At 54.1% G+C, this 14,550-nt stretch overlaps 7 protein-coding genes across 7 annotated transcripts; 3 read left to right on the plus strand and 4 right to left on the minus strand.

The window, feature by feature from the left end:
- Positions 1-48: 48 nt before the first annotated feature.
- Positions 49-1,668, minus strand: CC84DRAFT_1167639 (uncharacterized protein). Its single transcript, XM_018179222.1, has one exon. It carries the CDS (start codon positions 1,550-1,552, stop codon positions 110-112), a length of 1,443 nt encoding a protein of 480 aa, XP_018031802.1. The 5' UTR covers positions 1,553-1,668; the 3' UTR covers positions 49-109.
- A 77-nt stretch (positions 1,669-1,745) lies between these two features.
- Positions 1,746-2,453, plus strand: CC84DRAFT_1167640 (vacuolar ATP synthase). The gene is made up of 4 exons (XM_018179223.1): positions 1,746-1,897; positions 1,946-1,981; positions 2,033-2,170; positions 2,225-2,453. The coding sequence occupies exons 1-4, from the start codon at positions 1,838-1,840 to the stop codon at positions 2,363-2,365; spliced, it is 375 nt and encodes a 124-aa protein (XP_018031803.1). The 5' UTR covers positions 1,746-1,837; the 3' UTR covers positions 2,366-2,453.
- Positions 2,454-2,475: 22 nt separating this feature from the next.
- Positions 2,476-3,616, minus strand: CC84DRAFT_1167641 (uncharacterized protein). Its single transcript, XM_018179224.1, has 3 exons — positions 3,278-3,616; positions 2,975-3,194; positions 2,476-2,922 (listed from the first exon to the last, which is right to left on the minus strand). The coding sequence occupies exons 1-3, from the start codon at positions 3,478-3,480 to the stop codon at positions 2,836-2,838; spliced, it is 510 nt and encodes a 169-aa protein (XP_018031804.1). The 5' UTR covers positions 3,481-3,616; the 3' UTR covers positions 2,476-2,835.
- Positions 3,617-4,445: 829 nt separating this feature from the next.
- On the minus strand, positions 4,446-5,911 carry CC84DRAFT_1179516 (uncharacterized protein; the record flags this gene model as incomplete). Its single annotated transcript, XM_018180422.1, has 2 exons — positions 4,446-5,743; positions 5,836-5,911. The coding sequence occupies 2 exons, from the start codon at positions 5,909-5,911 to the stop codon at positions 4,446-4,448; spliced, it is 1,374 nt and encodes a 457-aa protein (XP_018031805.1).
- Positions 5,912-7,582: 1,671 nt separating this feature from the next.
- CC84DRAFT_1220947 (chitin synthase 2) lies at positions 7,583-10,817 on the minus strand (the record flags this gene model as incomplete). The annotated part of the gene is made up of 2 exons (XM_018183211.1): positions 7,583-8,826; positions 8,879-10,817. The coding sequence occupies 2 exons, from the start codon at positions 10,815-10,817 to the stop codon at positions 7,583-7,585; spliced, it is 3,183 nt and encodes a 1,060-aa protein (XP_018031806.1).
- A 32-nt stretch (positions 10,818-10,849) lies between these two features.
- On the plus strand, positions 10,850-11,461 carry CC84DRAFT_196966 (uncharacterized protein). Its single transcript, XM_018185553.1, has 2 exons — positions 10,850-10,868; positions 10,926-11,461. Exon 2 carries the CDS (start codon positions 11,061-11,063, stop codon positions 11,418-11,420), a length of 360 nt encoding a protein of 119 aa, XP_018031807.1. The 5' UTR covers positions 10,850-10,868; positions 10,926-11,060; the 3' UTR covers positions 11,421-11,461.
- A 1,501-nt stretch (positions 11,462-12,962) lies between these two features.
- CC84DRAFT_1167644 (uncharacterized protein) lies at positions 12,963-14,339 on the plus strand. The gene is made up of 2 exons (XM_018179225.1): positions 12,963-14,192; positions 14,242-14,339. Exons 1-2 carry the CDS (start codon positions 13,306-13,308, stop codon positions 14,249-14,251), a joined length of 897 nt encoding a protein of 298 aa, XP_018031808.1. The 5' UTR covers positions 12,963-13,305; the 3' UTR covers positions 14,252-14,339.
- Positions 14,340-14,550: the final 211 nt, after the last annotated feature.

Genomic DNA, 14,550 nt, shown 5'->3' on the forward strand with positions numbered 1-14,550 from the left:
TCTTCTTCTTCTTCTTCTTCTTCTTCTTCTTCTTCTTCTTCTTCTTCTTCTTCTTCTTCTTCTTCTTCTTCTTCTTCTTCTTCTTCTTCTTCTCCCTCCTCTTGGCACGCTAAAACCGCCCACTCTCCCTCCTCATACTCCCCGCGCCCCCGTTCCACCTCGCAAACCTGTCCGCCGCACTACCCACACTCTCACCCCCACTCGCCTTCAACCCCGCACCGGGCATGCTTACGCGCTTCAGCGGGCTGCCTTCCCTGCGCGCAGGGGTCCCTGTTCTCCGCTCCACGCCGTGACCTACAAGACTATCGCGGCCTCTATCATCGCGGTCGCGCACGAAGTTTGTAGAGGCTGATTTTCGCAGCGGCGAGTTCGCGTGTGAGAAGACGCCGAGGCTACCTCCGTCGCCGCTGTTGTTGGATGGGCGGAATTGCGGCTGTGCTTGCGACTGGCGGAAGGGGTTCGGCGTGTGAGAGGGTCGGATGGGCGAGGAGAAGTCGGCGCCGGTTGCGGTAGATGTGGTGGAGTAGTTCGCGTTGGAGTAGGGTCTGGCGGATGGTGTGAGGGTCGTCGAGCGTAGGTTGTCCGGGTCGTACTGCGAGGCGTACACGGGGTTCGGGTTTGTTCGGAAAGTGCGGTTAATGATGGTCGTCGGGGTATATGTGGTGATTTGTGAGGCGAGGTCGTCACTGCTGCCGCGGACGCCGACGCTGGAGTCGCGAGATCGGTTCTTGGAGATGGCTTGGATGCCGACGTCACGGTATAGTTTCTGTGTCGACGGGTGGACAAACTTGTTGTCGTACTCATGGAGTACCTCGCGCTGAATTACGCCGTTGTCGCGGATCTGATTCGCAAAGGAGGATTTCAAGTACCACTGTGAAAAAGAAAGGAAAGCGCCGACGGCGATGGTGGTGACCACCCGAATGCTGGGCTGCTGATCCATAGGCGGCACTGGCAGGTTGAGCCAGTACAGGACGACGTGTAGGGGACTGAAAAGACAGAACATGTCGAGACAAAGCGGATTGGGGTCCCAGACTGAGATTTCCCACACATCTCTGCCAGCATCGGGGTGAGCGCGCGAGTCGGCAGAAGCAGAGCCCAGAAGATTCTGGAAGTAGCGCAACGGGGTTACAGCGGCCGGCGAAGAATCGACTCGCACTCGGTGTGCAGATGGCGTGGACGGAGCCGTTTCGATGGGCTGCTCAAACAGGCGGTAGTGTCGCTTCTTGTTAAACGTGAGGAAGCCGTTCAAGAAAGCTACGATTGACAGAGCCGTCACTGCGAGCCTCGAGAACCATGTAAACCATCCGGGTCCGCTGACTGAGTCCAGCAGTATGTCGTCGTTGCGGGGACCGCTAGCGGTATTCGCCTGCGCAACGATGTAGACCAAGTTGAAGACGAAGCCGATGATAAAGGCGTAGTCTTTGGCGAAGTCCTCCCAGTCGTTCGTATTAAGCTCTTCCGAAATCCACAGTAGCCAGTCGTGGAAGTCGAGGTACGCCCGCACACGCTCCATGAGCGGCGCCTTGCGGACGAGGCGTTCGCGGGGTGGCATCTTGCTGGGTGCAGAGTCGGCGAGCTACGGACAATAGTCCAGGTGGGCAAGTATTTAGGCGGACAGATTAAGGTATTAAATACAAGAGAAAAGCTGGACTCACGGCATGGCGCGCCGCGATGTCTGGAGAAGCCGTGAAAGAAAGAGCAATGGCCATAAACAAGCAAGCGCGGAACAACAATGTTCCGCAGGAAGCTGCTACCCGCCCATGACGACGGTAGCTGCCGCCCGCGCCCAGGCCTCTCCAAGCTGCCCGTACAGCAGTGAATCCCCACCCACACCACCATGTCGGCTTCTACGGCCGCATACAAGGACCGCCAGTTCCTCGCCGTAATTGGCGATGAGGTATGCCATTCGAAAACGCTGTGCGAATGTTTTGCTAACAGCTCCCAGGATACCGTCACAGGCATGCTGCTCGCAGGCGTCGGCGTAAGCTTCTTTACTGCTTTGTGCAGGATTCAGCACTAAAGAGATGCGCAGCACGTCACCCAGCCGCCGGACTCACAAAAGAACTTTCTTGTGGTGGATGCGAAGACGCAGAACGCCGACATCGAGGCTGCATTCGATCGCTTTACGCAGGAGCGCAAAGATATCGCCATTCTGCTGATCAACCAACATGTATGATACTGCTGGAGGAAGCTGGGACGAGAGATTGGCCGCTAACCAGAGCAGATTGCGGAGCGAATAAGGCATCGAGTTGAGATGTACACGGCCGCCTTTCCATCACTGCTCGAGATACCGTCCAAAGACCACCCGTACGACCCTGATAAGGACAGCGTGCTCAAGCGGGTGCGAAGGCTGTTTGGAGAGTAGACGCATATCAAGCGTGTGCGAAGGCTATTTGGAGAGGAGACGCAGATCAAGTGGAGGCCGAGGTCTAGTGGGTGGTCAAACACGGCCCTGCATCTGTACGCGAGTTATATCACGATTTGAGATATCCAATTCTGCATGAACGAAATCAAGTTCCATAATCTCATGACAGCATGACTGATACACAGCGATTACCTTCCCCAAATCCACCAGAAAAACGACAGACAATGGATATCTCGCTCGGCTCGAATGCAAGCTCGGCCTAGACCGACCGGAACATGTTCCCTTCGCAACTTCGTCCACATTGTCAAACCCAGTAGCATCGAATTCAAAGCTCGTTCCGCAACCGGTTCTGCACGATATTTACACCCAATCCAGACATTTGAAAGTGTCGTTTTCCTACTTGCACAGATCTGGAAAGCGTTCAGAGACGCCTCGTTCGCATCGAGGGCAGGGCCGCCGCCGTGGAGTCTTTACCGGTGGAAGCTGATTTCGGCGGTGAGGCAGGTGATAGCATCGCCGTCCTTGGTCTTGACATCGGCCTTGACGTTGTACTTGCCCTGTCACGGTTGTTAGCACTGGCTTCTGCTGTCATGTGCATGGGAAGCCTACCGGAGGGATCTGCTGGGGAAGGTCGACATCCTTGGTGAGCTTCATCTCGCCCTTCTTCAGCGGGCATTCCAAGTCGGCCTTTTTGACCGTCTCGCAAGTGTCGGCGTCCTGATTGATCAGGGTAATCAGGTTGTTGTAGCGGACTGTGAGGTGCATCTTGGAACCCTCCTCGATCTCCTTGCTAAAGTCACCCTTGGCGGTGATGCTGAGAGTCTGGCCCCTGCAATCAATATGTTAGCTCAGGTCCCCGAAGCTGCCCAAAAGTGGAGCATGTATGTCGTAGCTTAAGATCGTGAGACGTACGGTAGAGGTGGGTTGGGGTCCAGGTCGACATTCTCGATATCCAGGATGTAGTCCTTGGGGTCTTCGCAGAAGTACAGAGGGTTGTCGCCCGGAACCTTGAATGCCTCGTTGATCACGGCCTGGTTGCCGCCTGTCATCCAGGTCGCGGCTGCCGAGACTGATACAGCGCTGGAGGCAGCGATGAGAACAGCGGAGACCTTCATGGCTACGGTAGTGCGCTCGACGATGCGCAAGAGGAGAAAATGTGTAGGGTGTGTAGAGCTGCAGGACCGGGACGTGCAGCTGTCGAGGACTGGAGCAGACGTCTGAGTTGCCGCAGCGATAGCGCAGTCGTGATGCTGGGGCGGCTGGGGCAAGAGGCCCGTGCAGCCCGCTAGATAGCTGCGTCATTGGGATCAGGTGCAGGCAGGCGCCTGCTCCAGACGCCCTGGAACGTGCACGACTTTCACCGCCACACCTGATGCGCTTCTCGAACGCCGTGGACGGCAAGAGCTGCCTACACCAGGTCTTGATGACATTGTGAGCTGCAATAGGAACTGGAAAGCACGGAAATCCGATGATCGCTGGTAAAAAGAGCTAGCAACTCAGATGTCTCGAGCACTTATGCTGGAGCTTTCGGAAATTTCATAAAAATCCACCGTTTGCCCATACCGCCAGCAAGCGACCCATCGTGGAGGAATTCTGAGCGCAGCTCTCGAATCCTCACTCCGTGGCGCAATACTCAGATCAGCTGCGATATGGGTCGTCGTCGAGAGAGTGTCGACCTCACTAGCTACATAGTCTATAATCGAATCCCGTTGCAGTGAGCAGTACACGCTCCATTATATCTCCTCACTTCAAACACGCTGGGTGCGGAGTATCACTATAAACTTGGGACCGCAAGAAACGGCGTACAGACGATCGGTTCAGCAAGTAACGGCTTCGTCAACAGAAACGGGTCAACAAAAAGACCATTCGGGATAAATCATTGCAAGTGCCGCGAGAAAGTGTGAATGGCAACGTCAACAAAAAAAAACAGATCCGTTGCTTCTGCCGGCTGAACCGCCTCTATCTGGCCAAACTACATGCGGGCAACCATGGTAGAGCGAACTCAATGTTTTTTGGAGGCCTCACCGTTCCACACACCTTCGAACCAGCTCGGCGAGGAGGTCTGCTCTTCTGCTCGCTTCTACTCATAGACTTCCTCCTCGGTGTGGTCCTCAGCCCGCTCGGGAGCATCCTTCTCAGCGCCCAGGAGGTCCTCGAGCTTCTGCTTCAAGTAAGCGTTTTGCTCCTCGAGAGCCTCCAAGCGCGCATCCACCGGGTCGTGCCCTCCCTCATGGTTCCACTTGTCGTTCTCGGTCTCCAGATATTCTACACGTTCGGTAAGGAGTTCGAGGTCCCAGACCCTCTGCCTCGAATTCTTGATACCTTTACGCGTTGTTTCCAAATCCTGGCCTTCGAGAAGATTTGTAACGTTAATAGCTCGGTAAACCACGTCGAATTTCCACTCGACCTGGTTAGCCAGCTCCTCGATACTATCTTTGTACTTGTAAAAACCGTCTGTGGTCTGGTTTGCAAGCTTCTCTAGAGCCCCGATAGCCTCATCCAAACGGTCAGACACACGCTCATTGTCAATCGCGGCGACCCATGCTAGATTCTCGATCTGTTCATCGTGGAACTTGACCTTCTCGGCGAGCGCGTTGAAAGTGAGCGCCAGAGTAGCGGCGGGATCACTCGAGGTTTCTGTGGTTGAAACACTTGTTGTTGGCATCGTCGTCGTTGTCGACGTCGAGGTTATAGTCGTCACCGAGGTAGTAGTCGACGTGGACGTTGGCGTGACAGTTGTGGTTAGTCGATCCGGGGTGAAGAGGAAGTCGTCGGAGGTGGAAAACGCAGTCGAAGGCAGTGTAGTGGAAGTGGACACAGTAGTTGGTGTCATAACCACTACGGGCGTGGCCAAAGCCGAGGAAGAAGAGACGATCGGCAGTGGAGACAGAGGTGGTGGAACGACTACGAGCGGATCCCCCGAGGATGAGCTGGACGATGCAGAAGAAGTAGCTGCGGCTGGCGTCGCGGTTGCTCCGGACGTGGCTGCCGTCGGCGAGCCAAATGTGGCACTGAGCGTAAGTGCCGCAGATGGCTGCACAACAACAACAGCCGAAGAGTTCGAGCTCGTCGACAAAGCCACCACCACAGCAACAGTGGTGGACGACGTGGTGGTCGGGGACGGAGCCACGACCCCAACCAGCGCACTAACCTCAACGCTCGTAGAGGTAGTAGATGTCGTCGAAGTCGAAGTAGGGACAACGACATGGACCTTCGAATCCACGGGCCACCAGGTGGGGAGATTTGGGGTCTGGGAAGTAGGGTTGATAGTCACTTTGATGCGGGGTCGGTGGTCGACAAGGGCAACGGGCGTGGGCGATGATGCAACGAATGGAAGGATATTGATAGAGGAGCTATCACTCTTTTGTACAGGGAGGACTGGACTGTATGTCAGTGATGCTTCTGTTGAGTGCGAGAGGTTGACACATCAGCGTCGACCCGTTAGAGGGCACTGAGACTGTGCTACTTACATCCTGGCCCGGATACAAGGGGTGAACTGACTGCTATGCCTGCGAAGGCGAGGACGCCGATGATGGTAATGCCCATTTCACGAATACAAAAAGGAATCGAAGTAGATGGAGATGATCGTTTCTGGCGAAGAAAGTGGAAACACGGCTGGGACGTCTTATGTAGCCTGCATCGTGCGCGCTATTCTCTCACAAGCTGCGACTTTCGGAACGAAATACCCAGGACTACCTGTTGAAGACGCGATGTGAGTAGCATGTGCATTGGATGCTGGACCAGACTTTGACATCGGAAATGCTATCATAGGGTATCTCAGCGCACTGTTCGAGGTACGTTCGATGTACATGATCACGGACAATGCTACTCATGCCTAGCATACGCACGGCCTCTCAGTGTGTGGAGACCGTTGTCTGTGACTGGCGTTTGACAGTTGTCGTACCATGGGCGCGGAAGTCAACGGCGATCCACCGCCGCCTGTCAACCAAACAGTCAACTAGTACGATCACTTCTACATGGACTACACACAGCAAACTAGATTTGTGAAGCTTATAATTCGCTTTCCAGCTACAATCGCGTTCGAGCACATCTCGACTATCACCAAGATACTTCCATCTCTCTCCAATCATCTCATGCTTCTCTAGGACGACTTCGACGAGACCAAGAGCTCCCATTTCGCCCTCCTCTTGGTATTTTGGTACCCTGAGCCTACTACCTGATCATTAAACACGCCGATACCGCACCACTAAGGCCCGTCCCTCAATGTCCCACACGCTTCCCCCCTCATCCAGTCTAAGGATCCCGGCGCGAGGGGACCTGGCAGCTGTCACTACGGGAGCTACGTGCGGCTTTTCCGTACGCACCAGACCACGGGCACCGTCAATTTAGATCAGACCCACCAGTCGTTGACCATCCCAATGTCATCTTAAGCGAGACATGCTGTCTATACAACTTCCACGATGATGGCAGAGTACTCACCGGCACCATGCACATGCACAGCAGACCCCCGTGGGGTAGGTGCGACGTCCCGCCTTCACAAGAAGCCCTCGCCCGCCGCAATGCGAGATCGATCTTCGAGAATGCATATATAGCACATTTGCCCTCTCTATTCTCCCTTCTTCACACCCGTATATCTTACGGCACAATATCCGCCTCCAACATCAAACCAAAGCCTAACTGTGTACATTACCATCCACACTACAACGCCCGCCATACCAGTACTGATACCAGCACCAACATGCGGCATCTTCCTTGCTCTCGCTGGGCCGCCCGCATCTGTATTCATCATCGTTCTAGTCTTCGCGATCGGAGGAATGTTTCAAGGGTTGTGTCTGTGCTGTAGGCTTCTCTGCTGGTAGAAGGAGAGACTCTGAGCATGACGACATGTCCGCTGGCAAGAAATATGCCATGGCAATGAGCAGCAGCGATCAACATGCACGAATTGCAGGAGAGGAGATGATACAAGAGCCAGATCAGTTTCCCATTACCAAAACATTACCATTCTACATAACTTCGTGCTTTTTGGTTCCCTCCGGCGGTTCCCCTCGGCGCAGCAGCGTCTCTCCACTCAGCTATAGTCCGCCACCGCTGTCTTCTCCCCATGCGCGCAATACACAGAATCCACGTGCGACGCGCACGCATATACAAGCCCCAACGTCGAGGTATCACACCAACCCTATCCCAACGCCTCATGAATCGTAACAAAAAAGCGCTATACAAACCCGTCCAAAGACTTCTCTCTTGCCATGCTTGCACTCACTTCCCCAGGCTGCTCCCACCCCACGAGCTCGGCGCCCAACTACTAACCTTGCTGCTAATCTGGCTGCCACTCCACCAACTCCCGCCGCCATTCCCCCAGCCCTTGCCAAACCGCTTCTTCCCGCTGCTCAAAGCGGACTTGCTCTCCATCTTGTCTTCCCACTTGAGCTTCGTCTCCATGATGGAATGGATGCTGTTGATGATGAGGAAGCTCGTCGACCCGACCGCGCGGAAGAAGGCGAGCCCCGCGACCGCCCACAAGATGAACTTGAGGTAGAAGTTGGAGCTGATGTGCTGCCCGCCGTACGCCTCGGACACGGCCATCGCGAGGATCGCGTTCGATATGAGCCACACAACGACCATGTATGTGCGCACGGCACGGTAGTAGTCTTCCTGGGCTTGGGCCTCGTCGAGCCCTTTCTCGGGGACTTCGATGCGGTCGCGCAGGTTGCGGAGAGCCTCGTCGTAGCCAGAGTCAATATCGAGTTGTTCGGAAGGCATCTCGAGCTCGACGACGTTGCCCTTCTTGGCTTTGGCGTCGCCCAGGTCCGTTTTGGCCACGTTGTCACCTTTTGTGCCCCAGGTGATGTCGTGGGTGTTGCAGAAGGCGTAGACTTGGAGTGTGCAGATGTAGCTGGGGAGAAGGGCGAAGTACTGCGCTGAAGAGGTGAACATGTGCCAGGGATCCAGGTACATAAAAGACATGAAGAAGTACAGGCCGACGGTTGTTGCGGTTGAGATGATCAGATTGGTGAAGACGTTGTTGCCGAGTGTCTTTGGTTGTTTCGGATCTCGCAGCTGCTTGACGACGATGAGGATGGAGGCGAATGTGGTGTACGCCATGATGACACAGTATGCGACCATACTCCACAAGAACATCTTCCTGGCTCCTTGCGGACGATTGCCCATGGAAAGGATGAATTGCATGCAGATCAGGAGCACACACGTGTACCGTAGAAAGACGAAGATGTACTTTGCGATGTTATGACCAAAAGGATCGTAATTCTTATCGCTGAGCGATCCAGCGATGAAGAAGAAAGTGAGGTAGAAGTTGGCCAGAGAGAAGAAGGTGAACATGAGCTGAACGAATTGGTACACGAATTCGATGTGAAGCAGGATCTTGCGCCAAATAGTATGGTCTGTCGCCCAGACTTGCTTGAAGTGGAGTAATGAGTAGACAGCAGCGAAGAAGGCACCGTTGAGCCAACGACGACGCTGTGAGATGAACTCGGGCACAGTATCTACAAATGTTATTATAGACTCAGTTTTAAATCAGATCATGGGGCAACTTACCAGGCACATCGGTCTCGCCAGTGGCTGCCTTGACATATTTCAAGACCCACTGCTCGCTCCGCTTTGCCACCAACTCCCAACATAGGATACGATCTTCGGCGAGGTACATGTTCGCAGTAAAGACATCTGCATCTTGACCATGCAATGTTTCACCCTTGAAGTACTGACTTAATGGACCGTGGCCGGTATGGTCATTTTGCAGGGCGATGTACCGATACGCCGATAACGCACCTGGCAAGACAGTGATGTATCCAAAGACGGATTCGAGCGGTTTGTCTAGAATATTGGACATCTTGTACTCGAAATTTTGCGAAGCGACCAAAGGATTGAGCAGACCGAGCCAACCTTTCCCTTTACCTGCTTTAATTTCGCCGGCAGCACCGGCAACCGAGGAGTCGTTGTCGAATGTCTTCCAGAGATGGTACAATGCCTTTGGTCCAGGCTTCGTTCCAACGTCAAGCAGAATGCAGACATTAGGGTTGAGGGCTCGTCCGAAAGCATTGAAGAACCATCGATGCGAGTTGAGTTTCTTCTGGTTGCGCTCCTTCATGCAAAAGATCATTTGTACAGGAACAATGCCTTTCTCAGCTCCCTTAAACTTAAGATCGGAGTCTAGAGAGACCTGGGTTGTGTACTCGTAGACGTGCGCAGTGACCTCGCGCTGATTGACGTGGTTTTTGGCGATGCCCTTCTGGAAGCAGCCCATGGCAGCGAGAGCGTCCAGTGTCCGCGGGTGCACCTTCTGACGACCATCTGAGATGATGCAGACAACAATCTTTTGCCACCCATCCTTGCCCCAAGTACGTGACTTTGTTCGAGAGCAGAAATGGCTGATGTTGCGCATGACTCCATGCATCGTCCGGGTGAAGTCGATTTCGTTCTCGTTGTACATGGTGACACAAATGAAGAGCTCCGTCTCACGGGGGGCACCAATGTTCTGTCGCAGCTTGTACCCTCTATCCACAAAGTCGTCGGGGTCGCAAGTCACAGCCGTGTACCGCATGTGCGTGAACTCAATGTCGTCGCGCCGCGGCAGAAAACTGTACAAGATGGTCGGGATCTTACACTCTAGAATGAGCTCACCGTTGATAAGACGGACTTCTTTCGTCGTCATGACAGCGTCTCGGGCTCCGCGTCTCGGCTGTGCGGTCTCAGGCGCCGGGCCGTAGTGGTCCATCTTCTCGTCCATGTCTGTGTAGTCGTCTGTGATGGTCTCCTCGGTCATGTACGAGTCTCTTGAGTTCAGCTCCGGGCGGTCGTCGCCGTACTCGGTGAATGGATCATCATGGTCGATGGGTATCGAGCTCATGTCCAGGGTTGCATTAGAGTCGCGCGAGATGGGCCTGCCACCGGCGAAGAGTGGTGCTGGAGGCAGCGGCCGCTTAGGGCTGCCTGGTCGCTCGCCGCCGTATCTTGAGGACGGCGTGCCCGGTCGTGGACTGCCATTGAGATCTGGCGGTTCGTACATGTTGGACGACGCTGGCGGGCGAGCGTAGTCTGCCGATGTGCGTGTGGGTGAGTACGGGCGACCGGGGACACGGTCGGGGGAGTATGGGCGTCGGTAAGGTACGTAGGAGGGGGAGTCCTCGCCGGGAGGAGGCATGTTCGGCGCAGTGTCGAGCACTGAAGGCGCCCTAGAGAGTGGTAAGGAGGACATCGAGGGCTGATAGGATCGAGCCACGGGCGATGGTGGCCTGCGGGTGTCATACAACGGTAAGCCTGGTTCCTTCTTCGTAGGTGACAGGTGGTCCACGAGCCGCGTCTTGATCGACTTGCGCTTCAGCGTCTGCGGCACCGGGTTCGAGGTCGCATGCGAAGTCGAGCTCAGCGCCGCGTTGGCCTCGCGCAAGAAGTCGACGAGACCCGCCTCAGCATCGGCGTGCACGCCAACTTGGGAGCGCGTGAGCTTGTCGCCCAGCGTGCCAGCGGTGCTGCCCATGGTCGATAGCAGCGAAGCTGATTCTCGGTCTTGGGGTCTTCTGCGAGCGCAGTACGGAATGAGTTTGGGAAGTAAAGAAGAGGAATGTAGGAGAAGAGTGATACTCACGACACATAGCTTTGTGTATCGTCGGCGTGGGTCAACAAGCGCATCGTTGAGCCTCCTTGCAGATGGCTCGGCGACGGCTCATCGTCGTCGTACGCAGGCGGGCGCCCGTACGGCGCATGTCCGCCTGGTGTATCCATGGCTTATGCCGTGTTGTTTTGCGCGTTTCTTGCGCCAGTGGACCCCGCAGCTTTATGGTGTGGTCAACGGAGCGATGGGATAGTGGATAATCTCGAGAAAAATGCGAATTGTATGCTTGCAATGCTAACCGTAGTTCCAGAGCGAACGTTGCGGCGGAGGGTCCGGCAGCGTGGGCGCGTGTTTGGGCGTACTCGTTTCCACAGCAACCACCGCCCATCGTCGCACGGCCTGTGCTGGCTGCATGCGCCCCAACGCCATCTCCAGTTTTCGGCGCAGCGCGCTACGTTTGAGGACGACTCCGGCCGGCACGATTCGGGTCCACGGCGTGTTCCTGAATTAACTACCAGCCGCGTCTGACTTGGTGGGTTGTTGTTAGACAATGAGAAGGATCTTCTCGTACCCTTCCCCGGCGGAACACATGGTATGAGAACACACGATTCAAAGAGACCAGAGAGACCTTCGGGGGTTTGGGTGTTTCATTAAACTGTTTTGAGAACACCCACCTATTCCGGACGTTGAAGACTTCAAGCTCGGGAGGTGGGTTGATCGACACTGTGGGGTGCGGGATGTGCAAAAGCGCGGAACGCCCCACCGCAGGACCACGCACGACATCATCGAAACAACACTAGTGCATACGACAAACTATTGCCTGTTGGCGAGAGAAGAGTCGTGTCTCTTCAGTCAGATTTCGGGTGGAATGCTGCAGAGTACCTGCAGAGGAGAATTTACTGACTGTTTCGTTTCGTAGTTGAAGTGCGGGAGGCATACCGATACAACATAAGCGACAGCACATTTCCCGCCGATTGCTCCGGAGCATTTCTTGTCTAGGGAGATACAACATCCAACCGTATCGATACCCAACTTTCCTTTGCAAGTTGTACCACTTTCTCGATGACGTTCCCAGAAATTCCTGCTCATACTATACACCACATACTGAATAGAGAACCCCTTATATTATCCAGAACCTTCCATCGTGCGGCCGAGGCTCGCTGGTATATACAGCAAATTCTTCTCGTAGAATAGCAAAACCCCACGAAATCAAGGCTCCAAGTGTGCCGACCATAATGGGTGCAAGATAGCGCTGACCGGCCGGCTGTGTCGGTGTGGTGGTATTCGATCGAATGTAGAGCTCTGATGCAAAATTCGGGGTTATTTGGATGGGGAAGTACATGTTAATGCTTGCGTTTAATGTGTAATAGTTGGATAATTTATCCAAGTAGTGGTGGCAAAAACTGTAATTGATGCAAAATGTGGTTTTGTGGCGGCTGTCTCATATCGTAAAAGTGTTGTAGTCATTGAGAAGCGCTGAAGTAATGTCGAAGACGGCGTTTGACGTGGGTCAAGCATTCACTTTGAATACATTAATCCTCTTTTCTGTCAAGGTATCCAGATCTGTTCGTCTCTGAAGCTTCTCCCAGGTCAGCCTCAAGCTATGCGGTGAGCATTTCCATACAGCCAAGGACCCGTGTACCACAAGTGATAGAGTAACGACACACTATCAGCCTTTCCCTTGCTCATTACCTGTATGACACGATGGAAACAGACAGCATATGCCTTCACGTACATCGTTACTAAAACTCAGGGCTACATGTTTTCACCTAGTGAGCTACCCTTTGTTCCACGGTCCAAGTGGAAAAACAAAATGGAAAAAACTAGCTTGGAGCTCAGTCTCTGACGAGACTTTTTTTCGTGCTAACGAACGTGGGGCGTCGCTCTCACAGATTTCCCCCAATGCGTGGTTTTTACAATCATTTGCACCTAAAAGACCAGGTTCATAATCAAACTGACGTCCGCACCTGTATGCCGGGCGAGGGTACAGCCCCCCAATCCGACCCAGGCTCGTGACAATTAATTTTGATGGAACAATTACGAAATCGAAAGTCTATATAGGAATAAATATTGTTGATGTAGCTTCTGCAGACAGGGGAGGGTATGGGGTGCCATTGTGTCGTTTTCTGCGTTTCGGTGAGTGAAAGGTGGGTTTGACGAGGTGAGGTGAGTGAAGGCTGTAAGCAGAAGGAGCGGGCGAGATCGAGGTGTGCAGCTGCTGTAGACATAATCAGCCACGAGATTGTCCTGTAAGCAGGCAAGAACGTCTATTATTCCGAGATATCGTGGGCATGACGCCACACTCTCACTCCGCGATCGTTTGCGCCCGTCCCAGATTCTGTTCCACATTCTCAGCTCGGGTATCGCTATCACCATCGCGTCCACACTGCTCTTCACAGGGCTGCCGCCCCCCATGCACAGACCAATGGAACCCAGTCCTCTTCGGCATTCGAAGGACTTTCTCTCGCCGCATGGGTCAACAAGAACCCTCGGAAGCGTGACTTCCCGTCGTTCACAAAGGTCGGCTTCAACACGACACTACGGCTCCCATCTCTCCACCATTCCCTCACGATCTAACATTTCCGTATTCTCACCACCCTTTTCTCCACCTCTCAACCCTGCTCTTCACACGCGTCCCCTCAGGCTCTCGTCTCTTCACGTGTTACCGCATCATCCATATCCTCACGGGCACTATCACCAACATTCGCACATCACCGTCGGTACCGTTCATTCCGTGCAGCATTACCCTCGTGGACCGTTCAAGTCTGGGTGCCCAGCGTGTGGCGTTGATCCCGTTGTACTCTTCCCCAGACATCCGTGGGACCAAAAACATCGGCAACCTTGGTGGGAGCACTTAAAGGAAGAATACGACTTTGTGAAGCCGTATATCGAGTGGCAGCGCAGAGACAAGTACCTCAGGACGCAACGCAGACGCAAGGAGGGCAAGCTACTACGCCAGCGCTTCAAGCTAAGAACTTTGAAGAAGACCTGGAAGGTGGAGCTCAAACGGTTCGGTTGGAAACTTTTGGGCTGGAAAAATTGGGAGCCTGACAAGGAAAGATCAAGGCAACGGCCACAGCAGCAGCAGCAGCAGCCGCCTGAGCCAACTTTCAATCTTCTCGTAACCGGTGGTGAAGACTCTAACGCAACACAAGATGATCGAGACATTCAAGGACATGAAGCACGGCAAGAGCTCTTAGGAGAGTCTGAAGCTCGAACGGACGGCGAGCGAGCTGATACATCGGATGCAGGAAACTGCCTCAGAGGACTCGCTGGAAAGCACGAGAGCAAGAGTACTAGGTTTGTCGCCAGCAGCCTCATTATCCTGAAGTATACTGACGATGTGAAGCAAATGCTAAAGCAATATACGGCCCCGCTCGCTGCCTGGATGTCATTACCTACGGCAACTCCTCCTCTCGCAAGATCGCCGCTGCCATCGTCGAACACAACCCCACCGGTCGTTCCTACATCCATTGTTGTTCTGCCAAAGAAGACACAAGGCTGGCTGCACTCGAGCACTTGTTGGTCATACAAGAGGACCTCATGCAGCGCTTGATGGACCGAGAGGGAATCACAAGCAGTGGCTGGCTCCCTGCTACTGCACAAGCTCAGCATGCGCGCGTTTTTAACAGCATGTCGGACTTGGCGGCATCAACTC

The sequence above is a fragment of the Paraphaeosphaeria sporulosa genome (assembly GCF_001642045.1).
Source record: "Paraphaeosphaeria sporulosa strain AP3s5-JAC2a unplaced genomic scaffold CC84scaffold_10, whole genome shotgun sequence".
NCBI lineage: Eukaryota > Fungi > Ascomycota > Dothideomycetes > Pleosporales > Didymosphaeriaceae > Paraphaeosphaeria > Paraphaeosphaeria sporulosa.

Coding starts and splice junctions, on each gene's coding strand:
- CC84DRAFT_1167639 (XM_018179222.1), bottom strand. CDS start 1,552: ATGCCACCCCGCGAACGCCTCGTCCGCAAGGCGCCGCTCATGGAGCGT.
- CC84DRAFT_1167640 (XM_018179223.1), top strand. CDS start 1,838: ATGTCGGCTTCTACGGCCGCATACAAGGACCGCCAGTTCCTCGCCGTA. Junction 1,982..2,032: donor TGCTGCTCGCAGGCGTCGGC/GTAAGCTTCTTT, acceptor AGAGATGCGCAG/CACGTCACCCAGCCGCCGGA. Junction 2,171..2,224: donor TTCTGCTGATCAACCAACAT/GTATGATACTGC, acceptor TAACCAGAGCAG/ATTGCGGAGCGAATAAGGCA.
- CC84DRAFT_1167641 (XM_018179224.1), bottom strand. CDS start 3,480: ATGAAGGTCTCCGCTGTTCTCATCGCTGCCTCCAGCGCTGTATCAGTC. Junction 3,195..3,277: donor GACCCCAACCCACCTCTACC/GTACGTCTCACG, acceptor TATTGATTGCAG/GGGCCAGACTCTCAGCATCA. Junction 2,923..2,974: donor TTCCCCAGCAGATCCCTCCG/GTAGGCTTCCCA, acceptor CAACCGTGACAG/GGCAAGTACAACGTCAAGGC.
- CC84DRAFT_196966 (XM_018185553.1), top strand. CDS start 11,061: ATGGCTTATGCCGTGTTGTTTTGCGCGTTTCTTGCGCCAGTGGACCCC.
- CC84DRAFT_1167644 (XM_018179225.1), top strand. CDS start 13,306: ATGCACAGACCAATGGAACCCAGTCCTCTTCGGCATTCGAAGGACTTT.